This window comes from Anarhichas minor, unplaced genomic scaffold, assembly GCF_050575085.1.
Source record: "Anarhichas minor isolate MPS153535 unplaced genomic scaffold, ASM5057508v1 ptg000073l, whole genome shotgun sequence".
In the NCBI taxonomy this organism is placed as follows: domain Eukaryota; kingdom Metazoa; phylum Chordata; class Actinopteri; order Perciformes; family Anarhichadidae; genus Anarhichas; species Anarhichas minor.
This window is the reverse complement of record NW_027466519.1, coordinates 7,617,054-7,634,004: the sequence shown is the minus strand read 5'-3', so window position 1 is coordinate 7,634,004 and position 16,951 is coordinate 7,617,054. Positions and strand designations below refer to the sequence as shown.

The 16,951-nt window shown below is 40.6% G+C and overlaps 1 protein-coding gene across 1 annotated transcript in view; it reads left to right on the top strand.

Annotated features, from left to right (window-relative positions):
* Window positions 1-5,743, top strand: part of dcc (DCC netrin 1 receptor) — a 233,678-nt gene extending 227,935 nt beyond the window's left edge. The window contains exon 29 of the mRNA XM_076079935.1: window positions 5,654-5,743. Coding sequence (XP_075936050.1) covers window positions 5,654-5,743 — 90 coding nt within the window. The remainder of the gene's footprint in view (window positions 1-5,653) is intronic.
* Window positions 5,744-16,951: the final 11,208 nt, after the last annotated feature.

Sequence of the window (16,951 nt, the reverse complement as noted above, 5' to 3'; positions counted from 1 at the left end):
AACGGTGCTTTCATGATGTTGTGACATCAGTGACACATATTCAAGGAGCACATTAGGAGAGGTATTTTTTTCTTTTCAAATCTTCTGTTACTGGGACAGAAGACGAGGATATATCAGGCTGCCTCTGAGTCCAAACCCACAAAACTTGTCAGTATCTTATTTTGACACTGCTGCCGACCGCTGGAACTCCAAACTCCAGGTAGAAAACATCACTTTATGCTCTGTGAACAGAATTAACTTTTATTTATACCTTTAAAGAACAAAATGTTGTTTCTAGAGCAGCAGCATTGTTTAAAACAGCAAAGTGACAATGTCTCCCGGGACACAAACGTAACATTACAGATCAGAGACATGGAGTAAAGTTTAAACTGAATAGAACAATGTGATTCTTCAACCATCTCTCATTCATCCTTGCTACAGTGTCAGTAACAATTCATCTCTACACTTAAACACGTGTGAGTGACCGATACAGACTGAGTGAACACCAGCATCTAGTGTGTGCGTGCGTTAGTCCCGCCATGCCAGCTTTCCATGTTATGAGTAGGACAGAAATATAAATTGGCCTTAAAGGGATAGTTCGTATTTGTGTGTGGTTGTATGAGGTACTTCTCCATAGTCGGTGTGTTAGATAGAGTTTGGAGAAACAGACATGAGTACCAGCACAGGATCAAAGCAATGTATTGCTGTGGAGGGGGACGGAAGCTTCAAAAATATATTTTAGATACCTAAAAAAAATCAATATCATTTTAAGTGTACGCTATATTTAGATTATAACTAACGAATAAATAATTTCCACCAACCCCAAAGTCAGTATAAACTCTCTCAAATTTGAAATATTACCTTTTTACTTTGTTATTGTCATCTATAGAAAAAACAATGAACTCCAATTATTAAAGTTTTTTTGTTTTTTTAAATACTTAAAAATATCTATAATCTATTAGTAATTTTAATTATGTAATACAAGCTGCTTAGAACTAGTGTTATGATATTGGACAGGTCATAATTTAATTTGTAATATCAAATGTATATTGTTGTGAAAACATCTCCTTCAACCAACTGTATCTGTTCAAGCTTCTCCACAAAACTTCATTTTAGAAGCTTGCATTCGAACATATCGTGATACCATTATAGTCAACCTTCGCCCAATATTCAATTCTACTGAGTGTAACCTGAACGCACCATAATGCAAGTCAATGCAACCTCCATAACATGAGCCGTTTCAGAACAAGTTCTGATTCAGAACCAGCTTTCCCCGGTAACGGGATATTCTGCATGTTGACCCTTGGCTTAGTTCAGCAGAAAGCCTGTAGATCATCCCTGTATACATTAACATAAGACCATGTCAAGCAAACTCTCACTTTATTATGTGGAGCGGTTCAGTGGTGGTTCATATCAAGGAAGTATTTGAAGTACGTGCACAGAGAACCTCCAGACATGTGAACACAGTTTCTGTGGTTTATCCGTGTCAGAGTTTGAATGTGGTCTTCTTCTGCCTCTGCTGTGTCGGGATGGATCTCCGACGGATTATAGCGGAGCGTCAATCCAGGTCAGCAGGCCGACAGAGATAACAGGATATCGGAGAGAAACACAGATCATCGACGGGTGTTTTTATCCCACTGATGAAGCATTTACCACCTCAGATAAACTCTGCTGTTACGGGTCAACAAATGAGATCTGGAGGTCGCTGGATTTTTACACGCAGTTGTGATTTTTGCAGAAGCCTTTTTGTCTGGGGGAAGATGGAAAATACCTGGTGGCGCGGGGCTGCAGATGAGGTTTTATGGCCTCACTCAGAGTGAAAGAAGGAGGTCAAACGGTCGCACTGGCTGTGTATTACACAGATAAAGGACAGCCGTGCAGGTGCTGTCAGTCCTTTCACTTGGTATAACAGGAATCTACAGTCGGAGAGTTATGTCAACTGTTGAAAAGCCACACTGTGGGGGTTTCCCGTCCATCTCAGAACGGACGAAGACAAGGTGCTTTCAAAGACTTTATACAAAACATTACTTCCATGTAATAAGTAAATGTAATAAGAATTAGTTCCTAAATGTAATAAGAACTCAAATCTGTAATAAGCAACATTGTGAATTGTGTTTAAAAGACAGATACAGCAGCCACCAGTTAAACTCTACTGTAGATTAGATGACCTCGGCATTCCCAGTCAAAAGGTACAACAGACAATAAAGGAAAATAATAGAAGCGAAGAGCGTCACAAAGTTAAATATTATTGGATATTCACCAAGTTTGTTATGTCAGCGCTGAAGACCATACTGGACCCGCCTACCAAATTTGGGAAAATTTGAACATTGTACTGATGAGCAACTATGAGTAAAGTCTTGCACTTCTTGCTGGATTTGAAATAGTGTGCTTCTGGAGCACATCCAGTGTCTTTAGGGGGAACTGTTGGTGTAATACAGTGTTGTTACAAAAACACAGTTCATACAAATTAAAATTATATACAATTTAAATACAAACTGATTTTTGAAGTTCCAAAGAATATTTTGTCACCAATTTGGTATTTCTAAGTAAAAAAAAAAAAAAAAAGAGAGAGAGAGCGCAAGCTTTCAGTGGATTACCAATTCAATATGTTTCGACTGTGAAATGATTACGTCTGTTAGATGTTAACTGGTGAACTGGCTGCTGCTGGTGGATTCAGGAAGTTTGTTAACTGTTACTGCGACCTGATTGGGCCCCACTGATGCTCTAAATGGGGGCGAATCTAAAAATCTATAATTGACCAGAGGTTCAGTTGCCCTGAGGCAGACAGCGGTCGAAGGCTGATCCAACACGACTCCGGCCCTGTTAAAGCTTTTAATCTGACCAGACAGACTGATATCTATATTTTACAATCCGGGAGACGTCACAAAAATGCGTAATTTCAAAATAAAAGTATGCCGTAGGAGGCTGAACAGTTAGACTTTTCAAAAGTAAAATGATGACAATAACTGTTCAACTGTTTCCACCGTTTTGCTGAGGTCTACCCTTTATAGGCCACACACAAAGATTATTAATCATTTTATGATCAATAATTGACATTTGCTTGAAAACACTGAATTCAGTACTCCAAATTAGGCACAGCTCCTCCAATAACAGCTGAGTTTAGCTTCACTTCATCAAGGAGGAATCTGAAGTTGTTAAAGTTAAACACAATTTGTCAGTTAGTCATGTAACTCTGTATGTAAATGTATATGACCATAAATGCAACACAAACAACAACTTTTCAAAACATTTTTTACAGAATACAATATTTCATCTAAACTTATCAAGAGGTTTAAAATGTCTCTTGTTCGGAATCGTGCTGATCATTTTAGCTTTTGTAGTTGTGGTCGAACAAAACAAGCAATTTGACGACGTCACCTTTGGCGTTAGGAAATAGTGATGATTTATGGATCGAAGACGATCCTTAGAATTGAAAGCCATAGAGCTGAAAGTCTTTCGGGGAATAAACAAGCATTGTATAAGTTATTTAACTTTCATTTTGATTAAATCATTCACAGACGTCAGGCTGTTTCATTTCCACACAGAGGTGATTAAACCAAACCCATACAACTAAACTGCACGCTGTATTATGTTTCGAGCGGAAAATATGTTCTACCTGTTTACAGATGCAGTTTGAAACGGTTTTAAACACGTGGCTGACGTTGAAACACAACAAAACACAAAATCACTTCAAAACTACTTCTAACTACTACGACAAAACTATCATGGTTCGGCTTAAAATGACTCCGACATTGAAACAAAACAAAACAGAAACACAACAAAAGTACATGTTGGTGAAAGCCCTGTGTTTTTTTACCCATACACCAACACAGACCTCCTCCCTACGCAGACTTCCTTGGACTCATTTGAAAGGTATTTGTGATAATCCATCACAAAATGTGTTTCCCTGGAACAATGCAGTTTCGTTGAATGGGAATGTCATTTTTAGGGGACAGGGCTGGAAAAACACAATATCTGTATTTTTCCTTTTAGCATGTTTATAGTGCCTGCATTTAGTAACAGTCCTTCAATAAGCAACTTTTTCATTTGAGTTCTCAGGTGATATTTAAGCAGGATCAGTGCAGCATAATGAAGGCCTCGGCCACTGACTGCATACTGTGTATACTGTGCCGATACAGTACAAGTACATGGAGAAGGTTTTGGACACAAACCTTTCAATTCAAATGTTTCAGCTCAGCCTTTATTGGTTTTCCACAGTATGCCAAGGAGAATATTGAATTATTTTTTTTTCCAACTGCAAAGACAAACTCTGCATGAAGGCCACGCTCAATAGAACACACTGAGAGAGTGTGAGTGTGTGTGTGCGAGAGATGTGCACTTGACTGTCACACACACAGAGACGGAGGCACTTAAGCCGGCCCCACTCAGAGGGGACAGTTTATACAGCCGGACCGAACACGCCATTACGCAGTGATCACAGAGTCTGTGCAGGATCAGAGTACAGACGCTCACGCTGTCAGTGTGTCCCGTCCTTGGGAACGTTTGATGCGGTCGACTCGGAGGCAAGCTGTTGTCTAACTATGACGGGACACAGTTTGTGAATATTGTGCTATTATCCCCATTTCTTTACGAAACATTCCTGTGAACTTTGCATTCTCGATCATCCGTTGCGACTTGTGATTTTGATATCCTTTCCTCCAGGCAGTCGCTGGTTTCAGTTCAGTTCAACTGCTGATAGATGATCCATCACACTCGACGCAAAGTCACCTTTTGTTTTCTTCAGTTGTAAGTGTGGGTTGAAAAGTCGGACTCTGGCAGAAACAGACACGACGTTCATTGTGATGGATTAGGTTCCTCTAAAGATTAGTATTTAAACTTAATGAAGTCAGTGAATGAAGGAGAAACATAGAAACATACTCTACATTACAGAACAAAAAATGTGAGTAGTAACTAGAAAATGAATCGAGAAAGGCCTGATGAATGAATGAGTGGTTAATAAGTTGCTCCTGAATAACTCCTTGTAGAAGGCTATATACTAGATGGCGATGACGTTCCTCCAACCAATGGCATCAACTATGTCATTATAGTAAACTGTGGGTGTCCCAGGGATGACAGTTAGCACTTGTATAGAGATTGACAGGTCAAAAGACATCCATTTGTTTAGGTTGAAAAATCCAGCATGAGCCTGAATCAGTCAGTTGTTTTTTTTGTTATTCGCTTAATCTACCAACTAATACATTTTTTTATTATGAATCAAGACAAGGTTTTTGAGTTAATAGCTCGCAAATGCTGCTCTTCCGTATCGCTCTGCGACGCAACAAAATCAAAAAGGCTTCAAAGGAGGGGGCGACTGTGGCTCAGTGGTGGTCCGTGGTCTAGGCTAGTTCATGTCGATGTGTCCTTGGGCAAGACACTTAACCCCAAATTGCTCCCGAATGCATTTGGTGAATGTTTGGGTATGAATGGGCAGGTGGCACCTTGCATGGTAGCCCCTGCCATCAGTGTATGAATGGGTGTGAATGGGTGAATGATGACATGTAGTGTTAAAGCAGTTTGAGTGCTCGAGAGACTAGAAAAGCACCATACAAGTGCAAGTCCATTTACCATTTTACATTTTAATATAGCTATTAAAAACCACGTTGATATTCAGGAGTTTTTTTTTGTAAAGCTCACGGTTGCCTAACCTGCTCTACTCTTGTTTTTTTCTCTGTAGGTGTACGAGCAGGACGACCTGTCGGAGCAGATGGCCAGTCTAGAAGGGCTGATGAAGCAGCTCAACGCCATCACCGGCTCCGCCTTCTAACCCATGATACCGTCCCCAGCCCAACCCTCAGCCACGGTCCAGTCTGGAACCATTCTTCAAGCCTTGATGTCCCCCGCGCGGCATATGCTGAGGTCAATCCGGGTTTGAAGAGGTCCGTGCTGGGTTGAGTTTGTTTGGTTTCTGCTGGTCTTAGGCTAGTGTCTACTGTTTGGGACCGGGAAAAGGATGGAAGGGAATCAAACGGAGTAAAAAACACTACAGCAGCACAGCATCAGCTCAAAGAACAGGACGAGGGTGGAGGGGCTGAGACCCCCTCTAGACTCTTCAACCTCAAACAGAAAACTAGAAAAACCCGAGAACTAGCACCTCGGCTTCATGACGCAGGATGATGCGATCTTCACAACAAAAAAAGTTACTCTTCTTTGTGGTATTTATTAGCGTCCTCCGCTGGGTTATCTGCAACTCAGTTACTGTGACCGTACCTCACTTGTTTCTCATGATCGCTGTTGGAAGTATTCCTTTTGTCTGTTTTGGAGGGGTATCCCAATTTTGTGCAGTTACAGGATGTGCATATGGTTTGAAAGTGCCACCAGAACCTATAGTAAGAAATAGAAAAAACATCCCCAGCCACCAAAGTTTCACCGAAACCGTTTTCTCAGCTGGATCCGAGGTCCACCCGTTACGCAAGGTTATCCTCGTATTTCTTGTCTATTTTTCCTCCCTTTTTTCCCTCTCAAAACAGTATGATTTTACAAAGCAAAGCATCACTCATAACCCATGCAGCTCTTCCACTTCTGGATTAGGAGGTTTGAAAAAAAAAAAGAATGAAGGGATTACAAATGTGGCTGGATAGAATGGAGTCTGAATGGCCTTGATCCGATCCAGCTGACTCTACTCTTTACAGGACTGTATAGAAACCTCGATAGACTCCCACAGTCTGCTGCTGCTGCTCTTGACCAAGCCTTTACTCTGCCTAACCCAGATGAACTCTGATCCTTACCTACGAGGACTTGTGCCAAATTCTCACCTTGGACAACATATTGTAAACCGTCTTTGTTTTTTGCTCCTTTGTTTAAATCTGTCTCAGTCCCAAATCATGGACTGGAAGCCAATGACGAGCAATGAGCCGATCTGTGTGGAATCGTCTCAAGAAATCTTGACGAGTGAAAGATGGCTTTGGATGGCCGGGCGGCGATTGGTCCTTTTTGAGAAACGCGATCAAATTCGGTCACACCTTGTTCACAGTTTGTCACGTTTTACTGTAGTGTATTGCGTCCCCCCCCCCCCCCCAACTGCTGGTTGGAGAACTGCAGAGTGATTACAGTCTGCAAAATATGGAAAAATAACATGAAGACTGTTGTTGGCTTCTGGGACACCTGTTCATGTGTTCACAAAAGCCGGTTGCAGCATTGGCAAAACTTGATATGCTATGGAGAGAAAGAGATAATGAAGTCATGATTACAAGAGCTTGTTACCTCAATGAATAATTGAACTGTTATCTCTGGATCTCGATGCTAAGATCACAAAACTATCACAGCGCTTTCTTGAGAAATGACTGTGGTGGAGGAATGAATTGTGAAGGAGGTGTTACAGCAACAGGATCAAGAATCAAGTCATTTGTAGTGGAATTTTTGTTGTTGTTATGATTATTATTATTATTAATGAGATTAGAGATGTTAGTGGGGAGCCGATGATGATGATGTTGATGATGATGATAATGAGAGTGAGCTCTGCCGTTGTTTTCACTTTGTGCCGTTTCAGTATGTTTGACTGAAGCTGAGCGCGTTGTATTCGGGGCCCTGCTTTTGATGAACCCATATTTATTTTTCATGAAACACACCGTACCTCTGTCCACCTCGATCGCCCACATGGGATAAAACTGCAAAACCGCCAGCTTCACTCTGAGTTCACTTCAGGGCGTTCCGTTTTTTTTTTTTATACAAAAAGAGAAAGAAAAAAAAGTGACAAAAGCAAACACACAAATGAGGCATATTCCACAAAGTATATTTTTACATTCGCTGTCCTGTCAGAACGGTGTTTTTTCAAACCAGGTTTTATCGGACACATTTCCACAGAGACCCATCGTGAAAATTCATAAGCCTTTGAACGCATCAGAAAAAGTTTAATTTTTATTTCAAATTTTAATTGTAACTGGTTTGAAGAGAATGTTTTGTGCCAGTTATTATTTTGTTTGTTTGTTTGACCTGCGGTGTTATGGTTTCAGGATAATCTCTACAACATGAGGTCAGGACAGAGAGCATCTGCCTCTCACTTCTTTGAAGCAAAGCAGATTTGTATCGTCAGCCAGGAGAGCAGAATGTGATTTGGGGAATTAGGTTGAATGGGTCGGGATGTTTCTTTGGGTAGAGCACGGAAAGGCAGGAGCTTAAAAGGACAAATGATTCATTAATCAGCTGAGGGGATAAAAAAAGAAGAAAAACTGGCCATCAGTATGCTCCATATTGACTGTGTCACTCCAGTCACCATATTGTAATTTTCAGACCTTTATCTCTCTGTGATGAAACGGGAAAAAAGCCCGAGGGAGACGGAGAGAGCAGAGGCAGAGGAGGGGAATTGATATGCAGGGCTGGTTTGTATATGTGAGCTAGGGCACGGAGGAACGAGGCCCGGAATTCATTATCACGCCGTTTCAAATATTATGATTCAAGCTCACGCTCGCCGGGCTGTTACGGCTGCGGGGGGAAAAGTCCCGCGGATGGAGGGGACGGAAAGGTAACTTCTCCACAGAACCAGCGCGGGGGAGGGGCGGGGGGAGATGAGAGGTGAGCGAACACAGACAAGCGAGCGGCGTGGGGATCAAACTCATCAGCGTGTTCCGGGAGATACATTCGGTCTCGAGCCAACCTCTTTCATGCTTCTCCAGAGTCGCGCTCTCACGTCCTCCCTCAGCGAGCGGAGCGGAGCGGCGGGCAGATGGAATGAACCGAAATTGGATTTAAAGGAAGAAAATCGGATTTCAACAGTAAATTCTAAATGCAATGGCCTGTTGACACAAGAGATTTCTTCTTTTCAGCATCGAAAAAGGGAAAGAAAGATGAAAATAATAAGAGTGAAAGGGTCGTACCGGTACACATTTTAGTCCATTAAATCATTCTTTAAGTATTATTTTCTAAATGATCCATCAGTTCTTGGGTTCCTTCCTACCTGGCAGCCATTCATCTATGTCTGTAATATGAAAATACACTTGCAGAGGGTTAAAACTTAGCTTAAAACTTGGATGAGATAAAACGGAAGAGAAACACATTTGGTTTTTAGACTAACATAACAATCTCAGTTACTACTGGTAACTGAACGTTAAACGGGACATATCGTGAAAAACTATCTGGAGGGCCTACCAACCCACAACCTGTGAAATATGACAATATTTCAATATGACTTTCGCTCGCGCAGTGATATAAAAGCGCTCGTCAAAGTAAAATACGCGCGCGGCTGTTTGATTTGCGGATCTCAATGGATCTCATTTGCGCTCTCGGATTTTGACAGTGATTTGCCTTCATCACCGCACTACAGCAATGTAACCTTGGCAAGAATTCAGATGTGTCAACAGATAGATGTGCTCAGTTCGTTTTATAGCTCATAGCAATGACTGAAATCAATGGCTACTCCAGGGGAAGAGAATTCATCTGAAAACTGACGGGACGATTTGGAAAATGTAAAGTACAAGTATGTGAATTGAAGTTAATTAACTGAAACAAAAACTACTGCTACGTGTCTTCAACTGATCCCAGAACAGAGACAGAATGACCATACTCCCAAAAAGAAATGCTCCACATTCTCACTCCCAACTCGTGGCCCTCCGCTTCAAATTATGATCTTCTAGGTTCCGCTCTAGTGTCAGCTTTGTGTCAGGGACGGCGTGTCAGTATCAAAATAATATTCCAACGTATGTATACTGCATTTTTATGTTCACTTACGCAACAAAATTACTTGGCAGAGTTTAGGAAAACATTTGGGTTTTATGTTAAAATAAGTGTGAGTCATACCTGAGATGAGTACACTACAGAAACAGAGGTCTCCTGGGTGAAAGTCCTGTGTTTGTTTGACCCAACTGTCCACCTCATGCGCCTCCTGATTTTGACTTTCTTGCCCTTTATACTTACTTACCTTACTTTATAGTTGCTCTGAGGTCTACTAATGACCGGGGTGGTTATAAATTGGAGTTAGTTGAAAGCCTGATGCTAAAAGTCCACCATTCAGCGCAAGTCAAATACAAAATATCCAGTTTCATTCCGTCAACCATGAAGTAAAAGTTTAGCTTTTTATACAGGGAACTAAAAGGGACCTAGAAGGGGCTTTGTAATCAGCAGAGATCATTTATTTTGTTCTGTTAAACACAGTGAATCAGTGAATCAAACTTCTCGTCTCCGTCTTTGACACAAAGGCTTCCCTCCCAGTCGGACCCCGGCCTCTAACAGCCAGATGTTATTTTTCTCGTTAGCTCTACATGTGTATTTTACAGTGCAGCAGAACTACATTGCAGAATGCAGCTTTTTTACAGTGTACAGTTCCAACTAGAGTAGTAGTAACTTTTTTATAATCAAATTTAATATATTATTATTATTCCATTATTACCTTATTTTGAGTGCTCTTTGACATTATTATTTATAACCATGTGATATTTCTGTAGATTTAGTTTAGCAAAGAACAAAATGAAAAAGAGGACTGAAGCGCCACTCAAATTTTTATTATTTTTCGTTCGTTGCCTTAAAAGGTTTTAGTATTTTTAAAAATACTATTGTAGAAATATTATTTTCTATTTCTTAATGAAACATTTAAATTGTTCGTCACAAAAATATTTCAATAGTTTGTCACCAAACTAGGTCACTCTGAGGACACACAGTCACCACCACCACCCCTTTTGTTTATTTTCAAAGAATATGTAGATTGATGGCATCTATGCAGTTATCCTTTCTAACTATAACCTGTATATAATATCAGAGGAGTATAGGTTTAGTACCTCAACTGCCATCTGGCGCGCCGGAGATCCTAATTTGGGAAAAGAGGGCGCAGCCTGAATGGAGATGAGGTGTCCTTCATTTTTCATTCATTTTATCCATCACAACTTCTAGTCAACAAGTTAGTAAAACATGATTTGTTGTTAACGGACTACAACGTGCAGAGGGACACCAGGATGGTCCTTTAAAAACACCTCGTCCTCTATCTGTACAGCCTTGTGAACTGTACCTGTGGTGACTGTGTGAAACTCAGAAACACCAACCAGACCTGAAAAGGTGGAAACCAGGGAGGGAGGCTCGGCTCCCGCATTTCAAAGGGAAACTCAGACTTCATTAACTTCTTTCTTTGGGTGCTTCCCTCCTGTGTGGGAACCATTGAGGATCAAAAAGGGGACAAATTACGTGGTCAAACAAAAAAAAAAGACCAAGTTGAAGTTGGTCAGGGATGTGCTGACTTTGAAAGTGGCCTGATGTTGCTGTGAAATCGACTGTCAGCTCCGGCGCAGAGAGTTTCCGGCCGACAGCTTACAAAAGAGAAAAATGGGGGTAGAAATATGTTTTAAAAGATTTGGACCTCATCTCGTCAGGGTGAAAGGGGTCAAATTAAAACGGCTCTTATCTCCTCTCACACAGACAATTACTTCATTTCCAGAACATCGTTGTTCGACAGACTCCTCCGAGTAAATACAGTTTGACTTTGCCCTTTAAAAAAATGTCCAATCCTAGAGTCATTATAACCAAATTAGCTTAGTGGCTGCAATAGTTAAGAGTGTAGAGTTTGTTCAATTGAGTGAGGGGGAGAAAAGATGATGATGAAGTAGAGCGAAGTTTCTATCCACAATGTTGTATACAATTGCTGGTTTTGTAATGCACTGTAGAACAGTCCCATGGTCCTTTTTTATAGAAATGTTATTTCAATGGTGCATTCTTTTTGTTTGATAAATAAAGTTTTGATACAAAAGCAAACACACCGTTTGATTAGTATTCATGTCACTAGGGTCAATTATGTGTGTGTGTGTGTGCGTGCGTGTGAAATGGTGAGGGAGGGAGACTTCAATGAATTGTGGGAAACAGTGGAAAGTACTGCAGTGTTCATTACAGCCACACTATGAAAGAGACTGTACATAAGAAGTGGAAGTAGTCACTGTGATGTCACCCATTGGTGTGTGGACTGCCATTTAGAAGCCTGAAGAGTTTGCCATTTTGGTCGTCGCCATCTTGTTTGTAAGGAACCAGACATGAGATGGTGAAGCTAAATGAAACCGAACACTTAATAAGACATTTTTAGTTGACCTAAATGTTACAGTTATAAAATACACAATGTGAAAGGGTTAAGTGGGATCAGTAAGCATGATGACACTAAGCACCAGTATATGTTGCTACCTACATAGATAGAAATATTGTACACAGCCTCTAATACATGCAAACTGAATAGATTAATTAATGAGACAAACTTTATTAATAAGCGTTCATTTTCTCATAAAGCCGGCATTCATATAATTAATGGCAGGGATCTGGAATTACCTTTAGTATAAATGTTCACATGGTGAATTAAGTATATTGTACATCAGTACAAGAAAGTCACGTCCTACTCACCACTCTGCTGTTCTCAAGTTTTCATTATAGTAATTTCCAACTGCTTCTAATCTGCCATTTTTCAATCACTGATACATCACTATCACTGAAACACTACACTTTCTGCAGATTGTGGTTGATTAATTTGATCCAATAATTCATTAATTGATCAATCTCTTCTGAACTTTAAGGACTTGTTGCCATGACATCAGTTCCAGATAAACCTGGAGCAGCTATAGCTCAATGGGTAGAGTGGGCGACCTAATGCTTAGAATGGGTTAAACACAGAGGTAAAGGGTAAATATAACGGTACGATTATAGTAAAGTTAAAGTTAAGTTTATCTAATGAACTGAATAATGATGATGCTAAATCATCAACAGTTCAACCAATCTAAGATATGGGTTTACATTATCACTGTATGAAGAAACAGAACCTGAATGTCAGCATCTTGAGTTTGCTTTCATCTCAGGGTTCTTTAGTCCAATCAGGACAGAGAAGGCGGGCCATCTGACTGTCAATCACACCGACAGAACTCAAGCTTTAAACTGATATATGTAATTAGGCTACATCCATTTTGCTACTTTCATTTATTTCACATTCTATTATGAGGGTAGTACTCTGCTGATCCCAGGTCGGCTGGCGCTCTCATACTTCGGCAGCCCTGCCCCTCATGGCAAAATAATGATTTAATCTACAACTGGAGGTTAAGAACAGGAGAGGACGGTGAGATATGCTAAGATACTGTCTCAGTGAAAACAGGGACAGGGGACAAGGTGGGAAAACTAACTGGAAAGAGCTATGAGGAAAGGTAAGAAAATGGATTAGTTTCCCTGTGAGAGCTGTCTGTCATGTGCTCCCAAAAACCCGGAGCAGCGGCTTGGTGAAGACCCAGCTTGTCCAAAAGCAGCAAACCTCAAACACATCCACCCAACACGTCATGGAGGATACACATGGATGCATAACCAAGTTGTGAAAGGTGTGACATTTATTCTGTAGATGGAAAAAGTCTCTGCCTCCCTCAACTGTAAGAACTACCATTCCCTTTGTACAGGAGGCCGGGACAGCAACACTCTCAGCAAGTCATTGACAAGAATGTTGGGTTCAGCTCTAGATTGGCAGATGGTCTTCAACCCTGGCCAATGGTTAAAGAGTCTCAGACCAGACTTAGTCTTACCTTAACCCAATCACCGCAGAACTTATCGTGCCCTGTGAAGATGCGGTATGCAAAGAATATGAGCTGCCGAAATAGGTCTACAAAGTCTACAATCCAACTAAACCCACCCGACATATCTGTGTTTAACAAGTCCTCTCTCCCAACTCGTCAAATACCACAGCTTGGTCAGTAAGTGGCACTACGCTTCAAACTATGACACTCTAAGTACCCTTCTATCATACATTTTGCACGTCAGTTTCTGCTTGTTAGATGCATACACTGTCTTTTTTTTTTTACAAAACTTTGTGTTCACAGAATACAACTTGGTTAGGTTTAGGAAATGATTGTAGTGTGGGTTAGAATAAGTACATTTGTGCGTTTGTACGTTACTTAACCTACGTTACTTAACCTACGCTTAGTAACGTTACGGAGCTTAACTCACGTAACTTAAGTACGTAACGTAGAAGACTTTTGGCTTTACACAGGGGTCTCCTGGGTGAAATCCTGTGATTTTTGTCACATCTATCCACCCAGACCTCCTACTTATGCGGACTGTAATGCTCTTTACGATATGATACGACAAAATACAATCAACGCGATACAATACACTACACTACGCCAGCTACATACGATACGACACAATACAATACGCCACAACACGATACGTAATGATTTATTGTCCACATAAGGCAAATTTGTCTTAGACTCAAATGCTGCACACATGCTATGACACATGACATGTTGTGTTATCATATAGCTGCCGCCATAGAAGTAACAATAGAGAAACAGGCAACATTTAAACGAAGCAACATGCTCTAAAGCACATCACATCCACCCATAACACAAATTGCATATATTACACAACCAGTGATAACAACAAGCACTTTATTGTGTATCATTAATTTGTACTTTGTCACTGATTTCCTCCTTTACTTTTGCCATAACTTCTACTGAAACATAGTTTGACACGTAGGGGATAACACATACGCATAACATGAAAGGGTTTTGTCTCTTTGTGGACATACTGAACTTTAGGACAGCAGAGAGAGAGAGAGGAGTCTTTGAGCAGCTCTACTGCACTCTTCGATTCTACTGTCTTCTCTGGATGGAGACTGACGAGCTGCCAGCTGTTGTCTGCAGGCTGACGAGGCGGATGAATGAGGCCTGTGGTGAGCTGGTTGTTAGCGGAGGACGAGGCTGCAGGATAAACTATCTGACAGCTCGTCTCCTCTCTCCACGCTGAGACGTCAGCCTCCATCTGCTGCCTGCCAGCCTGACGGACCCCGCCAACCACACAAAGTGATTAGATAATACGGAAAAACATAAATTTGCAACGGCTGGTTCAGGACAAGAGAAAACAGTGAATATTTGTTTAAGACGGGATGAAACATTGACTGCTAAGTGGAAGGGGGGTTTTAAGCGAAATTTGGTTTGTGAAGGTTTGGAACAGTTTAGATTTTGAAATGTTGAGGATTAGAAGTTTACAATTATTAATACATACATTCATTCATTTATCTATTCACGATTACATGTTTAATAATGTTTTTGAAAGTACGGCATAAGAATCTGGAATTTGTTAATGACACCTGAGAAATAAATTCATATCTTTTCAAAATAAAGGAAATTGTATCCTAGGAACAGGAATGCTGTCAAAGATGTAAAAAATGTTGATCTTGGAGGAATGGAAGTGAACGGTAGGCGAATATTTGCCAATGTAAATTTGTGTGACCGCACCATGATCAGGATGTTGGAGGTTAGTAAAACAAAAATAACAGAGGAGTGAGGGAGGTATCAATTAAGTGGCGTACACATCCACACAGTCCTGAGATTGGGTCTAATGAGGCAACATCAGTGAAAACCACCAAGTCCTCCAGATCAAAGCACAGAATACATCTTAGGTCCACACCCTCCAAAACAACACTTAGAGTATTACCTTTTTTTATCTTATTAAGTTAATTATAAATGTTCTTATAGAGTTCTTATAGGATGATCTTTTGAAACATCACTACCTCAGTACATGACCGAGTATATTGTGGTATGATTACAGTGTTGAGGGAAGACATTTGAAGTATGAGACACAGATCTGCAAATATCTGTCTCAGACGGAAAGAAAAAGTCTGGATGCTTTTCTTCACTGACATTCAGAGTCTTATATAATGAATTGTATCAAACTCCACAAAAGCATCCACTGAAGCAAGGAGGACAGAACGGTATAGTTTCTGCTCAAAATGTGTCAGCTCACAACAACTCAGACTTATTTAGACAAATGAGCTGATTTGATCTTTTTCTGTCAAACAAAGGGTGACACAAGTTTTGATTGAACAGAAGACGAAAGCACAGCAGAGACAGAAAAAAATGAGAGTTTGTGAAAGTAGTTGAACCAGGATTCAGATATCATAAAAAGAAAACATTGAAAGTGGCATTTACAGCGCAGAAATATAGACAAAGAGTGTCGGTTACTTTGTGTGTTTATCCTACTGTATAATCTTCTGACAATGATTATAGATAACTGGTGTCAAAAACAGAACAGGAGAGAGGGTGGCAAGAACAGATGAAGAAGATGACCTGTCAAAAGTCTCAGTTCAGGACGAGATTGTATATCAAAACATAAATCACTTATTGCCTCACACATGTAGTCAGAGTGACTGGGTTTACGTGAGTCGCCGTCTCCAGGCAACCAACGATAAAAGCCGCTGTTAACGAGCTGCAGCGAAGCAGCTGCATGCGGCGAAGAGCTTCCACAGAGCAACACTGTGTGTCTGTGTGTGTGTGTGTGTGTGTGTGTGTGGGTGTTACTGAATGTTTTGGGTTCATGGAGGTGGAATTGAAATCATGCATGGGAATGTATGTGTGCTCTTGTATTTCCACCTTTCTGAGGACTTTTTGAATCTCTGAAAGCTTGAGTAAGGATATATTTGGAAAGGGGGCAGAATATTTGAAATTTCTTAGAATATTCTAATGTTTGTTTGGCATATAATTGTACTTTTTTTTAGTGCAGCATCTCCGCGGCGAAGATTCTCTACAACAGCAACAGCTGGGGAGCAGTGACAAGAAGCCACTCGTCAAGAAATAGCTGCAGCACATAACTCCCCCACAGGCCAAAAACTGGTTCTTGCATTTCTGTTTTTGTATAGATTAAGCAAACAAGATACAGTGTATTTTACTGGAAGAGGATTTGGGCCACATGTGAAACATGTACAGTATTTGAGTTCTGAGTTTAATGAGTTTATAGTCCGAATTCTGAGAATAAAGTCAGAATTAAATCAGAATTAAGTCAGAATTCTGAGAACGAAGTTGTAACTCAGATGCATTTTTCACCTCAATCCACTTCCGTAGTATGTAGAGGTGGTGATAATTGAATATTTTAGCTTTGGACAGGATTTCCCACTGCTTCCAGTCTATGGCTCACCACCAGCTGCCTCCAGCTTTGTAAGTAATGCATAGAAATGAGATGGATATTGGCTGACTAATGGAGACAACAATTTTTGAAATTGGTCCGGTATTGAAGGAGTACGCTGCAGACGGCAGCCGCTAAATGGGCT